This window comes from Diceros bicornis, chromosome 21 (assembly GCF_020826845.1).
Source record: "Diceros bicornis minor isolate mBicDic1 chromosome 21, mDicBic1.mat.cur, whole genome shotgun sequence".
Lineage (NCBI taxonomy): Eukaryota > Metazoa > Chordata > Mammalia > Perissodactyla > Rhinocerotidae > Diceros > Diceros bicornis.
In genome coordinates, this window is record NC_080760.1 from 8,580,708 (window position 1) to 8,598,634 (window position 17,927).

At 40.4% G+C, this 17,927-nt stretch overlaps 1 protein-coding gene across 10 annotated transcripts in view; it reads left to right on the top strand.

The window, feature by feature from the left end:
• The window catches only part of PRKDC (protein kinase, DNA-activated, catalytic subunit), a 194,384-nt gene that overhangs the window by 164,512 nt on the left and 11,945 nt on the right, over positions 1 to 17,927 (top strand). For 6 of the 10 annotated variants that reach the window (XM_058564533.1, XM_058564537.1, XM_058564536.1 and 3 more), the window contains 7 exons: positions 5,203 to 5,377; positions 6,770 to 6,960; positions 8,132 to 8,312; positions 8,857 to 9,020; positions 12,406 to 12,617; positions 13,626 to 13,713; positions 13,805 to 13,948. In XM_058564533.1, the coding sequence (XP_058420516.1) occupies positions 5,203 to 5,377; positions 6,770 to 6,960; positions 8,132 to 8,312; positions 8,857 to 9,020; positions 12,406 to 12,617; positions 13,626 to 13,713; positions 13,805 to 13,948 (1,155 nt within the window). Of the gene's footprint in view, positions 1 to 5,202; positions 5,378 to 6,769; positions 6,961 to 8,131; positions 8,313 to 8,856; positions 9,021 to 12,390; positions 12,618 to 13,625; positions 13,714 to 13,804; positions 13,949 to 17,927 lie in introns of those variants that run through there. The other 4 variants (XM_058564542.1, XM_058564534.1, XM_058564540.1 and 1 more) reach the window with 3 other exon arrangements.

Consider the following 17,927-nt stretch of genomic DNA (forward strand, 5'->3'; position numbering starts at 1 on the left):
CTGAGGAGGGGTGCATGTGGCTTCTCGGCAGGAAGTCAGGATGCTCATCCCTGCTGGAGAGACAATGGGAGCTCCCTGCTGATGCTCAAATTCCTCCAAACTGGGGGAGGGACATGATGAGAGAGGAAGAAGGAAATGGGTTATGAGTACGTTATTTAGAAATATGTGAAAAACCCCAAGATAGCTAAAAATCTTTTATATGGCACATTGGCATTTTTTATTTTTCAGAATTTTCAACAATATATTCATATATACATATGGGTTAAATAGAGTTAGCTATCAATACCAGTAATATTAAGGGTGGAGAGAAAAAGAATAATTCATATCTGAAGTTTACATAAAACCTTCAGTGTGTTTTGATTTACCTATGTATACTCTTTAAAACTCTTCAAGAGTGGCAGAACTGAAATTTGAGTTTTGCCTCTTTTGGTTACTAAGCACTTCATTAGGTACTGGAGATATTGTGTTGAACAGAATAAAGACAAGCAGGCAATTATATTATGATAATATTAAAGGATAATCACGGGGCTGGCCTGGTGGCGCAGTGGTTAAGTGCTCGTGCTCCGCTTTGGCGGTCCGGGGTTCACAGGTTCAGAACCCCGGGTGTGCACTGACGCACCGCTTGTCAAACCATGCTGTGGCAGCATGCCATATAAAGTAGAGGAAGATGGGCACGGATGTTAGCCCAGGGCCGATCTTCCTCAGCAAAAAACAAAAAAAAAACAAAAAAGAGGATTGGCATCAGATGTTAGCTCAGGGCTGATCTTCCTCATACACACAGACACACACACGTACACACAAAATAGGATAATCACATGGGAAGGACACCTGACCCAGCCTTGTGGGGAACTTGGAGTAGGAGGTAATGTCTAAGTTGGGAACTGACAGGTGAAATACAGTAGAGGGAATAACATATAAGACCCAGGAATGACCTAGGGCACATGGTTTCTTAAGTGTAGTGAAGGTTGAATTTTAACCCCTACTAAATGGCTGTGCACTTTTGTGCAAGAAAGCCCTTGGATCAAAGTGATCAGGTGTGCAATTTTAAAACAGCATCCTTGTTGTAGTGAGGAGAAAGGAACAGAGAAAGGACAAAGGATTAGCAAGCCTCTCTGTTAATCCATGTGAGAGATGATGTTGGCCATATATAGGTTACAGGTCAAGAAAAGGAAGATAAGTGGACAGATTAAAGAAAACTGAGGAGGTTCGCTCGGATAAGACATGGTTCTCTTTGGGAGGAGAAAGGATACACAGGTTTCTGACCTGAGTAGCTGGGTGATGAGAATGGAGGAAGAGTAGTAGTTTGTGGGTAAGATCATACGTGCAGGTCAAGACATGTTGAAATCACAAGGCCTTTAAGATGAGAAAGTTTTGATTTCCATTAGATAATTTGTACAAAAGAAACCTGAAGCTCTGGAGAAGTTATGTTAGTGATAGAGGTCTGAATGTGACAGCATGTGGATTGTCTCTGAGACCATGGGAGTGGATAAGGTAACCTGAATCAGTTCACCAAACAGACCAATAGTTATGGGATGAGCAAAGGAAGAGGTGCCTGCAGGGATGTTGAACCTGAATGATGAAATGAGAGGACTTCAGGGACTGTGAGACCACAGGGGAGGGACGAGAGTCACAGTGTCAGTTACCAAAGAGAGCAAAGGTATGAAGATTGGAAAGTGTCCTTGCATTTAAAAGAAGGATGTTGGTGTTGAGTTTGGTGAGAACGACTTCACTGGAGGAAAAGAAGTCAGATGACGGTGGAGGAGTGTATGAGAATAGGATATGGGGACAGTAGACACAGGCTGCTCCTAAAAAAGCCATGACAAGGAAGAGCAAATGGGGTCAGGGAGGATGTTTTTTCTTTTTAGGGGATGAGAGAAGAGACTGGGGATGTTTAAATCCTAATGGAAGGAACTAAGAAGAGATTGGACATGCAGATGAGGAATCGCTGGTGAAATAATTTTTTGTGGAGGTTGGCGGGGACAGGATTCAGGGCAAAGATGAGCCTTCTATCATAATGGAGGCCAGCAAAGAAGAATGGGCTTAGATGTGAGGAAGAGTGAGAGATCTCATCTCTTTTCTCTGAGAATTGGGAGGTGAAGTCATCTGCAGACAGTGATCAGGAAGGAGAATTGAGGACAGTGAGGAAGTTTTGAGAGTACCATGGACTGTGGTGGAGAAAGCTGACTAGCACACTAGAAAAGGATTGTCAGACTGCATTGAGAACCTGGTTGGCATTGTCTCCAGTGGACCTGTAAGGGGAGGAGCAGAGAAGGCATGCACTTTGATTAACCCAGAGTGTGGTTTTGCCAAGTGGGTGTGACACAGATGAAGGCCGATGATCTGAGAGTATTGCTAAGAGAATGGTGGGAATGATTGGCTTGCTTATTAATTGGATGTGGAAGGAAGTAAAAGCAGAAAAAAGGCATGTAAACTTACCAGAGTTCTTAAGTACATTATAAACCACGCATAGCAGGAATTTGGTGAGTAGAAGAGGAGGTTTGTCGTCAGAACGGGATGATTCGAGTTTAAGAATTTGATGGTGGGGCCGGCCCCGTGGCTTAGCGGTTAAGTGCACGCGTTCTGCTACTGGCGGCCCGGGTTCGGATCCCGGGCACGCACCAACACGCTGCTTCTCTGGCCATGCTGGGGCGGTGTCCCACATACAGCAGCTGGAAGGATGTGCAGCTATGACACGCAACTATCTGCTGGGGCTTTGGGGGAAAAAAAATAAAGAAAGAAAATTATAAAAAAAAAAAATGCACGTTATTAAAAAAAAAAAATTTGATGGTGAAATTCTGAGTAATGACAAGGATCATGGTGTAGCTAACAAACTGGACCCATCATTATAAGGGGTAAAGGTACCGTCCCTGCCCTCATGATCACTGTCTAGAGTGAGAGCTGCACTTACAACTGATGACAGCACAAGGTGGTGAACAAAAGAGACGTCAGCAATGCTAGGAGAGCACAGGGAAGAGTAGAAATTCTGCCTGGGATAGGAAGGCTTCAAGTCGAAGGAGGCATTTGGATTGGACTTTATGGGAACGGTAGGATTTGGACTTGGAGAGGAGAGAAAGGTATTATGGGAGTAAGATATATTCAAACAAAATCATAAAGGTGAGAAACTGGGAATTACAGACTCTGCTCTGAGCAGAGGGATTGTGGGGGTTTCTTGATGGCTGGTTTGAGGTGGGTCATGAAGCATTTTAGTGCTGAACTGAGGACTGGAGAGTCTATCCTACAGGACTTAGGAAGTCACTGAAGGTTTTTCAGGCATGCTGGCTAAGTTGGAAGCTATGTAGAAGATTGACTACTGAGGGGAAAAACAGAGACTATGAAGTCTCAAATTAGGAAAGCAGTGGTAGAAATGAAAACAATGCGAGAGACGTTCAGTAAGTAGATATAAGAAGACCAGAGATGTTAGGAATGAGGGAGAGGGTGCAGTTGAGGGTGACTCGGATTTTTAGCCTGTATGGTTGAAAGGGTAGTAATTAGGAATGCACAAGTCTGATGAAAATGTCTTTTGAAGCTTAGCAGAGAATTAGAGGTGTAGATTTAAAAGACATCCATATGACAACCAACCAAATAAAAAAATAGATACATCAAAATTAAAAACTTCTGTGCCTCAAATGACACACTCAAGAAAGTGAAGAAAAAATGGAGAAAATATTTGGAAATCATGTATTTGATAAGGGTCTACTATCCAGAATACACAAGAACTCTTTACAACTGAACAACAGAAAGTCAAACAACCCAACTGAAAAATGAGCAAAGGATCTGAATAGACATTTCTCCAAAGATATATAAATGGCCAGCAAGCACATGAAAAGATGTTTAACATCATTAGTTACTAGAAAAATGCAAATCAAAGCCACCATTATTTCACACCCACTAATGGCTGTAATTAAAGAGGCAATAGTAAGTGTTGGTGAGGGTATGGAGAAATTGGAACACTCATAAACTGCTGATGGGATTGTAAAATAGTACAGCCACTGTGGAGAACAGTCTGGCAGTTCCTCAAAAAGTTAAGCATAGAGTTAGCATTTGACCCAGCAATTCCACTCCTAGGTGTACACCCAAGAGAAATGAAGCATATGTCCACACAGAAATTTGTACACACCTGTTCACAATAGCATTATTCAAAATAGCCAAAAGGTGGAAACAACCTGAAAGTCTATCAAGAGATGAAAGCGTAAATAAAATGTGGTGTGTCCATACAATAGAATATTATTCAGCCATAAAAAGGAATGAAGTACTGATATACACTATAATATGGATGAACCTGGAAAATACTATGCTAAGAGAAAGAAGCCACATACAAAATCAGCACATATTTTCCAATTCCATTGATATGGACTGTCCAGAATAGGCAAATCTATAGAGACGGAAAGTAGAGTAGTGGTTGCCAGTGGCCAGGAGGAATGGCGAGTGACTGTGAATGGACAAAGCGTCTCTTTCTGGATTGATGAAAATGTTCTGCAGTTAGATACTGGGGATGGTTGTCCAACTTTGTGAATAAACTAAAAGACACTAGATTTTACACTCTGTGAATTATATCCCTATGATAAATAAAAAGACATCCTCATGGGGCCGGCCCGGTGGCGCAAGCGGTTAAGTGCGCGCGCTCCGCTGCGGCGGCCCGGGGTTCGCTGATTCGGATCCCGGGCGCGCACTGACGCACTGCTTGGCAAGCCATGCTGTGGCGGCTTCCCATATAAAGTGGAGGAAGATGGGCACAGATGTTAGCCCAGGGCCGTCTTCCTCAGCAAAAAAAAAAAGAGGAGGATTGGCGGATGTTAGCACAGGGCTGATCTCCTCACAAAAAAAAAAAAAAAAAAAAAAAAGACATCCTCATAATTTAAGCTAAGGAGATGGATTAGCTGCTCTAAGGTGAATTGTGTCATGCAAAAAGGAAAGCAGGCAGATAAAAAACTTCTTTTGTGGGGCTGGCCTGATGGCATCGTGGTTGTTGGGTGCTCTCCACCTTGGCGGCCTGGGTTTGCAGGTTTGCATCCCAGGCGTGGACTTACACCACTCGTCAAGCCATGCTGTGGTGGCGACCCACGTACAAAATAGAGGAAGATGGGCACAGATGTTAGCTCAGGGTCAATCTTCCTCACCAAAAAAGAAAAAAAACTTCTTTTATAAAATAATTTTATTTCTAAATTATCACCTATATGTCATACACTTTCTTCTGTTATATAGAAAAATTTCTCACTTGCCATGAAACTATTAAAGGAGCTGCATAAAGAGTCAAAAACAAGAGATGATTGGCTGGTGAAATGGGTGCAGAGCTACTGCCGACTCAGCCACAGCCGGAGCCAGACCCAGAATCGTCCTGAGCAGATCCTTACTGTGTTGAAAACAGTCTCTTTGTTGGGTATTAGACTGCTCTTATTTATATTAGTTTAAAAATGCTGTTTTATATTATGTCTGCATGTCTTCTAAAACGACTCTTTGTGCTGCTTTATCTGACATTTGGGAATTAAATCTTTGTAATAATTTTATTAAATATTTGGAGTCAAGGTACTTCGTATCCTAGTAATGCTATTAAATATGACATCTGGAGATTTTATTTCATTATCTATAAAATATAATTGAAATTAAAATTGTTCTCTTTAATATTTGGCTAAATTATGAGTCTAATAATTTAATTAATTTGAAAACTTTATGCTTACATACAAAAACTACCTTGTAAAAAATTGAACATGAAAAGCTTTTTTCCTCGGCAGTTCTTGTCTTTTTATAATCATGTAGCCTTCAGGACTGAGGGGAGAACAGCTTTCTCCTTGTGGGTTTGGATCTGGTAGGCCTACTGTGTTGCCGTGTGTCCAAAGGTCATAGTAGACTACCGTTGAACATGCTCCCACTGTATTTCCAAATTCATTCCTCTTCAGGACAGGGCATTATATCAGAGTACCAGTCTCAGTAAAAGTGCAAATAGGAGAAGCAGTCTTACCATATTGATCCCAGGATCAGAAAATCATCCTTATGTTGCTTAAATATTTTTTATGGGTTTTTTGTGAGGGTTCAGGGAGAGGAGGAGGATTTTGCTGACGTAAAGATAACATTAGTATCATGATAATAATAATTCTACGGTTGTGGTAGTTATGGTGTGGTTGTAGTTTGTAACAGTTGTGAAATAAGATAAGAACTATGATAAGGTCATAGTTATGATCATTTATCTGAGACAACTCTGAGAGAATTATCTTCCTGTGGATGAGCAGGGGGGTGTGGTTGATGGGACTTGCTAGGTGACTGCCCTTTTTCTTTTGCGCCCCCTTCTGTCACGTCTGCAAGCTGCAGGCTTGACCAGTGCTGGGTGAACTTCTTGCCCAGAGCCACATGGTAAGATGCAGAACGAAATCTTTGAATAGGTATAGGTCACAGGATCAATTTAAAAATCTACTCTTGGGTTATTAATGTATATGCACAAATGCGTCAAAAAGAGCCATTTTCTATTCTCTAACAGATGGAATTAGGTGCTTTGACAAAATGCAGAATGATGATGCTTGAATAAAAGTTAATCAGTGTTTTAATTGCTTAGCCTCTGTGGATTTTGGTACAGTCACTGCTAACAAAAGAACATTTTTCATTAATATGAATTCAAGAAATTCCCTAACAAATGTTTGAAGTCATGCTTTCAAGATTTATTTTAATTAATTCTTAATAGAAAACAACTTTTGAACACTAGGAATTTCTTCTTTTTAATTTATAGTATTCATTTACTTCTGAAAAAGTCACATGCGTGTGTGTGTGTTTAATCCAACAGGTGAGAACACGTCAAGCTACTTAAGCAAAAACATTCTGGTTTCCCCTGACCAGAACATTCTCTTGGGCACAACCTATAAGATCATAGCTAACGCTCTCAGCAGTGAGCCAACTTGCCTTGCAGAAATCGAGGAAAGCAAAGTTAAAAGAATCTTGGAGCTTTCTGGATCCAGTTCAGAGAATGCAGAAAAGGTAATGGACACTGGAGGAGGGAACTTGTTATGTTTGTGTGTTGTACGTCTTTAACGTGCACCTTCTGGCTACACGAAAGAAATAATGAGGGTATTGCTTTGTGCTTTTAGAATTTATTTGACAGTTATGCACAGCCAAGTTTCTGATGTGGAAAATTGACATACTCCATGTGTTCCTGTTTTTTTGAATGATACGAATTTTTTTATATTAAAAATGAGAACTAGAAGTTGGCTTGATGTGGATGGTTCTTCCGTGAATCTTGTTAATGGACTTTCACCAAAAGTCGCCATTCAGATATCCCACTAACTTGTGGGACAAATCAGCCTTTTTCACTTTTTTATTTAGTGCCTGTTTCGCTTAGCTTTTTTCAGATGATTTTGTGTTTTCGATAGTTACCAGCCTCTCCTCATCTCACCATGTCCCACCTCACTTTAGTTGTGTAGCCTTGTCTTCCTCCTCCATGATGTTACCAACATCTGTGCAGGACATTGAGCATAAGGCGCTGACTTCCATCTGTCCTTTAATTCTTTTTTTTTTTTTTCTTTTTTTTTTTGTCAGGAAGATCAGACCTGAGCTAACATCCATGCCAATCCTCTCTTTTTTTTTTTTTTTTGTTGCTGAGAACCGCCGGCTCTGAGCCAACATCTATTGCCAATCCTCCTCCCCTTTTTTCCGTTTTTTTCCCCAAAGCCCCAGTAGATAGTTGTATGTCACAGTTGCACATCCTTCCAGCTGCTGTATGTGGGACGTGACCTCAGCATGGCCGGACAAGCGGTGCGTTGGTGCACACCCGGGATCCGAACCTGGGCTGCCAGTAGCAGAGCGCGCACACCCAACCGCCAGGCCACAGGGCCGGCCCCGCTCTCCTTTAATTCTTGACAGGGCTGCATGACCCCCGTTGACCTTTGGTGGCAGCTCTTTGTGACTCTCTGGCCCGCACTTGGCTTGTTCTTTTTTGTTTGGTTGGTGTTTACGTCCTGAAAATCTTACTGGAATTGCTTGCTCTTGCACAATCAGGTCAGGCTCTCCCTTTTCCATTTAACCAGCTTTCTGTGTTATCTCATGGCTTATGAATCACACGTATTCTTTCTTTGTCATCACAAGTAGAAAGAGTTCTTCCAGAAAGCTTCTGTCGCACTTACAGGTTTTCTGAAATCTCTCTGAATTCTAGGTGATCGCAGGTCTGTACCAGAGAGCATTCCATCACCTTTCTGAGGCCGTGCGGATGGCAGAGGAGGAGGCCCAGCCTTCCACCAGGGGCCAGGGACCTGCAGCCGGGGTGATAGATGCTTACATGACGCTGGTGGATTTCTGTGACCAGCAGCTCCGCAAGGAGGAAGAGAGTACATCAGGTGAATCACATAAGAAACAAGTTCATGTATCACCTGATGTTACCATAAAGTCTTAAAAGTTTTGTAGATACTTTTGGTTCCTGTTTGTTTTTAAATGATAAATATTCTGAGAAAAGTCTTTTTAAGAGGCAATGGCATCTCTAAGCAACGTGACCTGCATATAAATGGAGTCAAGCTATCTTCTGTCTTTCCATTTGCTTAATTTATACTGTCATACTTTGCTTGTAGCTTTGGTATTATGGGCTTATGTGGCTTGCCTCTTGCTCCTGGAATAAATTCATAATCAGCAGCTGTCCCTTATGTCCCCAGCCCAGGAAGAAATCTGCTTCACACAGAATGGGTAATCTAATAGGACAAGATAGAAACTTTAACATATAGTCCAAAACTGTGTCTGGTGTTTGTTGATCTAAAGTAGTTGTGAAAAAGAGAGTAAGGACATACTGCAAAATATAAGCCAAAAAGGGAAAATATAATCATTTGTTAAATTTATAGTCTATGTATAAGTGGATAAATTGACCATTATTTTCTTCTTTCCTGTCCTTAGTAGTTACTGAGTCTGTAGAACTGCAGACGTATCCAGCCCTTGTGGTGGACAAAATGTTGAAAGCTTTAAAATTGCATTCCAATGAAGCCAGGCTGAAGTTTCCCAGACTACTGCAGATTATAGAACAGTATCCAGAGGAGACCCTGAGCCTAATGACCAAAGAGGTTAGTATCTTTATTCTAGTGAAAGGGAACTTTACAGGACCTAAAGGTGTATTCATATTTATATCCAAACACATTAATGTGTGCAATGCATGTTATAGCTTTTCCTAACCAGCTTTGAATTTTGCTACATTCCAAGAACTTATGTAGTAATTTAAAACTGTATAGAAGAGTGTTCACATTTACCCATGTTTCTCTGTGGATGTTGGTAAGAATGCTATGTCTGAACAAGGGCCGCAAGAAATAGAGGAGGTAGTGTGTTTTGGATAGAGATAGGAATTTTCTCTAGTACAGTCTTCTGCCCATAAAGACTAAGCTGTAGCCTGCAACATCTGTTGGTGCCTTATGCTCAGTGTATTATTAGCCCAGGGGAAGAGGATGTTTCAGCTGGCATCCCACCCCGGGTGACTGCAGTGCCTGCCTGCAGCACCTTGTGCACAGGGATCCTGAGGCCTCCAAGCACACAGTGAGCAGCTTGATGTGTGTGGGCTCGCAGGAGCAGCCTGTACTCCCACACACGCTCTGCTCCCTGGCCTGCATGTCCCATGCTGGCCTCACTCCACACAAGGCTGGTGCCTTCCTGTCATTTGGGCCATGTCTGTAAAAGTGGAGGGCCATCTGAAAGGCTCTTTAATGATTTTTATAGATGTTTAACTGGAAAATAGGGCCAGACTTTGAGTTGTTATTGTAATAGTTCAAAAAAGGGGACAGTAATTATTGAGCAAAATCAATGATGACATAAAGAAATGGAAAAATATTCCATGCACGTGGATTAGAAGAATAAGCATAGTTAAATTACCTAAAGCAATCTACAGATTCAATGCAATCCCAGTCAGAATCCCAATGACATTCTTCACAGAAATAGAACAAAAAATACTAAAATTCATAGAGGGCAACAAAAGACTCCGAATAGCTAAAGGAATCCTGAGAAAAAAGAACAAAGCTGGAGGCATCACAATCCCTGACTTCAAAATATACTACAAAGTGATAGTAATCAAAACAGCAGGGTAGTGGTACAAAAACAGACACACAGATCAATGGAGCAGAATTGAAAGCCCAGAAATAAAACCACACATCTGCGGGCTGCTAATCTTCAACAAAGGAGCTACGAACATACAATAGAGAAAGGAAAGTCTCTTCAATAAATGGTGCTGGGAAAACTGGACAGCCACATGCAAAAGAATGAAAGGAGATCATCTTCTTTCGCCATACACAAAAATTAGCTCAAAATGGATCAAAGACTTGAAGGTAAGACCTGACTCTATACAACTCCTGGAAGAAAATATAGGCAGTACACTCTTTGACATTGGTCATAGAGGGATCTTTTTGAATTCTATGTCTACATGGACAAGGGAAACAAAAGAAAAAATAAACAAGTGGGACTTCATCAGCCTAAGGAACTTATGCAAGGCAAATGAAACCAGGATCAAAATGAAAAGACCACCCACCAGCTAGGAGACAGTATTTGCAAATCATATATCTGACAAGGAGTTAATCATAATATATAAAGAACTCACACAACTGAACAACAAAAAACCAAACATCCCAATCAAAACATGGGCAAAGGATGTGAACAGACATTTTTTCAAGGAAGATATACAGATGGCCAATAGGCACATGAAAAGATGTTCCACATCACTAATCATCAGGGAAATGCAAATCAAAACTACACTAAGATATCACCTTACAGCCATTAGAATGGCTATAATCACCAAGACAAAAAATAACAACTCTTGTAGAGGTTGTGGAGAAAAGGGAAGCCTCATACACTGCTGGTGGGAACGCAAACTGGTACAGCCTCTATGGAAAACAGTATGGAGATTCCTCAAAAAATTAAAATTAGAAATACCTTATGATCCAACTATCCCACTACTGCGTATCTATCCAAAGAACCTGAAATCAACAATCCAAAGAGACTTACAGGGCCGGCCCCGTGGCTTAGTGGTTAAGTGCACGCCCTCCGCAGCTGGTGGCCCGGGTTCAGATCCCGGGTGCGCACCGACACACCGCTTGTCCGGCCATGCTGAGGCCGCGTCCCACATACCGCACCTAGAAGGGTGTACAGCTGTGACATACAACTATCTACTGGGGCTTTGGGGGAACAAATAAATAAATAAAATTAAAAAAAAAAAAAAAAACAGCTTACAATGAGGCTTATACACGCCTATGTTCATTTCAGCATTATTCACTGTAGCCAAACATGGAAGGAACCCAAGTGCCCCTCAACTTATGATTGGATAAAGAAGATGTGCTACATATATACAATGGAATACTACTCAGCCATAAAAAAAAAGACAAAATTGTCCCATTTGCAACAACATGGATAGACCTGGAGAGTATTATGTTAAGCAAAATAGGCCAGACACAGAAAGACAAACACCAAGTGATTTCACTCATATGTGGAAGATAAACTAACACATGGACAGAGACAACAGTTTAGTGGTTACCAGGGGCAAAGGGGCTGGGGGGTGGGCACAAGGTGAAGGGGTGCATTTATATGTTGACTGACAAATAAAAATGTACTACTATAATTTCACAATGTTATAAACTATTAGGACATCGGTAAAAAAAAAGTGGGAGAAAAATATTTGCAACACAGAGACAGAGATTTGCAACACAGAGACAGAGAGCTGATGTCTCCACTGTACAAAATAAGCAGACCAGTAGAAAGTAGTCAGAGGAAATGCGTGCATGAGGAGAGTATGGAAGCAAATAAACCCAGACTCATCAGTCTCACTAATGAGGAAACATGAAAGTTAGATATTTTTAACTTCTCAGATTGACAGTGAATTAAGCAAATTGATTGTATCCAGTCTTGGAACTACACTTCTACACGTGAAAATTTGAAAAATATTTTTGGAGGGAAATCTAGCAATGTTTCCTACAACTGTTAATGCTCACATAGTAATTTTACTTCTAAAAATTTATCCTATTGGTATATAGCACAAGTATAAAGAGATAATCATATAGGGATATCCATTGTAGCATTACCTGTAATAGCAAAAATTGGAAAATACCCTAAAAATTCCTTCTAGAGCAGTAGTTAAATAAAATGGAGTACTTTACAGCTGTTAAAAGAAATGAGGTAACTCTGTCTACCCATCTGTCTAAGAAAAACTAGCAATAGTGTGTCTAGGCTGTTCCATTCTTGTAAAGAAAGCATATATGTGCAGATGCATAGACAATATCTGAAAGAATTGAGTGCTGGCCTCCGTGGAATAGGACCTGAGAGAGGTGAAGGAGAAGACTTTATTTTATACTTCTGTCTGTTTTTATAGGTTTGATTATAAATGCATACATACTTTTTATATTGCACACATACTACTTCTATAATAAAACAATGTTCAGTGTTTTGTTCATTATTACGTTACAGCTCTCTGTGTTTTAGATTTCTTCTGTTCCTTGCTGGCAGTTCATTGGCTGGATCAGCCACATGGTGGCCTTACTGGACAAGGAGGAAGCCATCGCTGTCCAGTGCACAGTGGAAGAGATTGCTGATAACTATCCACAGGCGATTGTCTACCCATTTATAATAAGCAGTGAAAGCTATTCCTTCAGAGATACTTCTGCTGGTCATAAGAATAAGGAGTTTGTGGAAAGGTGATAGTACAGAAAAATTAGATTGGTCAAATACTACAGGTCATAAAAAATGTATGTGGTAAAAGCAAATACATGGAAGCTTATGTTTGTGTTCAAATTAATTAAAGCTGTCATTGAAGAATAGAAAATCTTAGACATCTATTTGTTAGACATCTCCCCTTGGGTATGTTATTTGTTAGAGAATTTCTTTTGATTTTTAAGTACCTTTTATCTTAGAATGTTATTCATGAAACATTTCTACCCTTATGCTCATAGTTGGCTGAGACAGACTAGGTGAGATGCTTTGTGAAATCAGTTCCTGAAATTGTCCTTTCACTATCCAGGACGCCCTCTTCTCAATTAGGCCCCGGTCAACTCCCCAACACGCTGCCGTTTTCACTGCTGCAGCTGGTTTGTACGTGGAGACAGTACGGACGTAACTGCAGTGGGGTGTTACTTTTACAAGAATGCTTGGTAAACATATGGTATTTTAGTTGACATTCTCTTTCAAGAGCTTTTTTTGTCACCAGCTGATTTGCCTTGTTATTTAGAGTGTTTTGTTTCTGAGAAGACAAGGAAGAGGAAGGCACAGCTTCTGTCAGTTTGTTGGTTGTCACACACCGTCTGCTGCTGCAGGTGCCCTGCCTACCCCACAGTCCCTTAACAGAGTCAACTGCAACATGATTAATTTTTTAAAAAAGAAAGAAAAGAAAAAGGTTCAAAAATGTGTCAAGAAAGTGGCCTTTTCTTTCATAACATAACTTCAGAAACTGTATGTATCAAATTGCATACATCAAAATGTTGACATCATTTGAAAGAAGATTTGCTTTTACCTTTTCTAAGAACCTCACGTCTGGATAGAAAACAGACTTTGTGCTTCATCTAATATTGGATAGAATTTTAAAAAGTGCTCATACCCTAGACTATGTAGTTGGTTATTTATATATAAACATAAATAATTATATAAGTTATAGACCTTGATCTTTTGAAGATGTTTGATTACCTAAATGTGGAATTTTTTTTTTTTAGGATTAAAATTAAGTTGGATCAAGGAGGAGTGATTCAAGATTTTATTAATGCCCTAGAACAGCTCTCTAATCCTGAAATGCTCTTTAAGGTACTATAACAGCTTCTAGCACATAAAACCTAGAAATTGGGTAAAACCTACTTGCAATCTAGCTTGATTTTTCTCCTTTTTTCCTGCACAGGACTGGACTGATGATATCAAAGTTGAACTAGGAAAAAACCCTGTAAATAAAAAAAACATTGAAAAGATGTATGAAAAAATGTATGCAGCCTTGGGAGACCCACGGGCCCCACGCCTTGGGGCTTTTAGAAGGCGGTTTATTCAGGTATGGATGGCAGCAGCCTGCCTTTATGCTAATGGGATCATTGCGAAGATCAGTGCTTATATTTGCTGGTTTGTTAATAATTCTGGTTTTAAAATGTCTGTTGAATTTGTGAACTTTCTTTGGATCTCATGCTTTCTGGGAGATATTGATGGCATATTTTTAGGTCAGATAATGGCAGGTGGGGCAACAGGTAAAACCTGAGGATTTTTGTTACATTCTATTCTTCATGCTTAGATTCTTAGATAGGAGGGGGTTACATGTAGGTTAACAGTTTTAATTCTCAGAATCATTTGAGTATTGGATCAAGAAAATACTTATATTCTATGTAAGTTGATAACTATTTTTGAGCACTCATCTCTGTCCAAGGCACACTCCTGGGTGCCACAGGAGATACAAAGAGAAGACAGACCTAGTTCCTGAATTCAAAGGATTGTCTGACAAATACTGTATATGCAGAACTGTGGCATAAGGGCAAAGGTGGTGAATGTGAGATCTATTTTTAAAGTTGCTCTAGAGCTGAAAGGAAAAGACCACACCTCAGTTCGGAATGAATCAGGAAAAGCCTCTTGGAGCAAGTGCAGATTGAAATGAGCCTGAAAATTTCCAGATTTCGGGGCTGGCCTGGTGGCGTAGTGGTTAAGTTCGTGTGCTCCGCTTCAGCATTCGCAGGTTCTGAACCCCGGGCGCGGACCTACACACCGCTCATCAAGCCATGCTGTGGTGGCATCCCACATACAAAGTAGAGGAAGATTAACACAGATGTTAGCTCAGGGCCGATCTGCCTCACACACACACACAAAAAGATCCAGATTTCACACTGCCATGCCTTACTCTCATTGCTCCCTCTATATGTGTTTACCTTGTCTCCCTTGTCCATCTGGGGAACTCACCCTTGGAGACTTGGCTTTATGTGTCATTTCTCCTTTAGAGCCTTCCCTGAACCTCCTCTCCTTATCAGCCCAAAGAAGAATTTGGTACTCCTTCCTCTCTGTTGTGTAAAGCACCTTATGCACACCTCTCTTAGCATTCATCACTGATTTTTTTTTTCCGATTTTGGTCAACCTGTCTTTGTTCATTAAACCTCAAGAAGTTTAAGAGCATAAAGAAATAGTCCTGGTACTCATCTTGCCACACTTCTCAAGTTCCACAGTCTCTAGTGCAAAGGAGGATCTGTGTCTCTCTGGTTTATTCAATAATTGCTTTATTAAGATATAATTCACATACTCTGCAATCCATCTATTGAAAGTGTACAATAACATAGTTTTTTTTACATTCACAGAGTTGTGCAAACATTACCACATCGATTTTAGAAATTTTCATCACTCCAAAAGGAAACCCCATCCCTGTTAGCAGTCACTCCTCATTTCCCCTTTCTGCCAGCCCCAGGCAACCACTAGACTACTTCCTGTGTCTGTAGATTTGCCTGTTCTGGACACTTCATACAATATGTGACCTCGTTTCTTTGACTTGGCATAATGTTTCAGAGTTCATCCATGTTGAAGCATATGTCAGTGCTTCATCCCTTTTTATTGCTGAGTATTATTCCACTGTGTGGATATACCACATTTTATTTATCCTTTCATCAGCTGATGGGTATTTGGGGTATTTCCACTTCTTGGTTATTATGAGTAGTGCTGCTGCTAACATTTGTGTACAAGTTCTTGTGGGGAGGCCCTCAGGAGTTTAAAACCATATTTATCTTGAATTCTTCCTTTAATTTATGCCTCCTGAATTAGATTTGTGGGCAGAGATTCTGTCTTATTCATCTGTTCTCTCCACTACCTAACATACTGCCTGATGTGAAACAGGCATCTTTAACTAGATGAATGAATGGTATAGTTTTGATAAGTAGAGATAGATTTTGGTAGGTCATTCCTACTTTGGATAATTTTAGTTAAAAGTATGAACATAGGAACATACAGGGCTATCCATTGCCTAAATGTGACCAGGGATGTATCCTAAAGGTGAAGAGAAAATCATAAACCTCTGTCCTTGGTTATTTGGACATGTATTAGGCTCCACATCAGATCAGATCTATCTCATAGTACTGCTACATGGTGAATATGCAAGGGTCTCAGAACAAGAAACGTACATACTATAAACGTACTTGAAACTAATGGACTGGCATTGATAAAGTTTATAAAATTATAGAATACTAGATTTGGAAAAGTGTTTGTGTTTGTTTTTTCCTAAACCAGTAGTCCACACTCTTTTTGTGTGTAAAGGTACAGGTTTTCAGCTTTGCAGGGCACACTAAGTCTGTTGTCACAAGTATGTACAGCTGCCATCATAGCACAGAAGCGGCCTTCAACAGCATGTAAATGGATAGGCGTGGCTGGCAGGATTCCAGTAAGGTTTTATTTATAAAAACAGGCAGTGGGCTGCATTTGACTTACAGGATGTAGTTTGCCAAACCTTATTCTAAACAAAGAAGCCAGAGCTGAAAAACAGGTAATTTGCCAGTGTTGAACGAAGAGAGTGGCAGAATGGAGACTAGAATGGGGTCTCCCAGCTTAGTAGTGCCAGTCCCTCACCTGTGAAAAGATTCCGTTTCAGCAGGCCCTCTCCTGCAGCCTTCCCTGATCTGCCTTGTGTTCTGTCCACTCTGGCCCCTACGCTAGGGAGACGGGAGGGTGTTTCTCCACAGTTTGCTGCCTGCTGTCTCCTCGAGCAGCATGAGAGTGTCTGCAGCAGCCCTTGTCATTGCCTCGTGTGGATGCAGCCCCCAATCAAGACCACGTGGTATCCCTTTGACTCGTGGCCACTTCCATTCCCTGCATGCTGGGAACCATAAGACTGTGCCCTGAGAGTCTACTCATGTAGACCGCGGTTCTTCCATGCTGCTGCTGAGCACAGCACATCCATCCTAACTAAGGGATACCATCAGAGTGGCAGACACACACCTCCATCCTTCCTACCAGGCATGATATTTGTCTTGAGGTTAATTACTAGTACCTTGGAAAATCAATTCAGAACTTTCTACTTAGTACCAAATCAACACATAATTTGCATTAATTAACTAAAATAGTAGTCTACTAAAACAGAATTGCCTCAGATTTCACTTTAGATGATCCTGAAGGGCATTTTGCCAGTCAAATATATTGTTGGTGCTGGTTATGTTTGGGAAATGCCTAATCTTTCCATGTATTCTAAGAATTGCAGATTGTTTCTATATTTTAATCCATTTATAGATTAAAGAAAAAATTGGTTTTATATTTGTCAGTTTTCCTGTAGTGGATTGTCTTAAAATAGAGCATGTATTTCATTTATACCAGATTTATGTTGTGGGGTTAGCTCTAAATTTGGTAAAAACATTTCTAATTAAAGACAATTGAGTAGATCTTGAGAGCTGTTAAGTCACTGTTAGTGATATTCCTGAGTTTTTTCGTTTCTTTTATTTTGATATCAGGATTGTAATTTAAATAAATATTTGAGAAAAAACTAATACAAAGAACTATTTGATATGTTCCAAGATAATATACTTCTAATAATAATTGCTTTCAGAAATATATCTAAATAACGTTTATACTGGTTTATGATCCAATACAATGGCTTGAAAGACCCTTACTAAGGAAAGTAGCTTTTTTTTTTTTTTATGAGGAAGATTAGTCCTGAGCTAACATCTGTTGCCAATCCTTCTCTTTTTGCTGAGGAAGATTGGCCCTGGGCTAACATCTGTGCCCATCTTCCTCTACTTTACATGTGGGACGCTGCCACAGCATGGCTTGATAAGCAGTGCATAGGTGCGTGCCTGGGATCTGAACCCATGAACCCTGGGCCACCGCAGCGGAGCATGCAAACTTAACCACTACGCCACCAGGCCACCCCAAAGTAGCATTCTTATATTTCTGTCTTCAGCCCTGATGAAGAATTATGGGCTATCCATTTTCATTGAATGACTCCCTTTATTTTGCACTTTGTTCCTAATTACTCCTAATGATGTAGGTCAGTAACTAGACAGTGGGCACAAACAAACAAA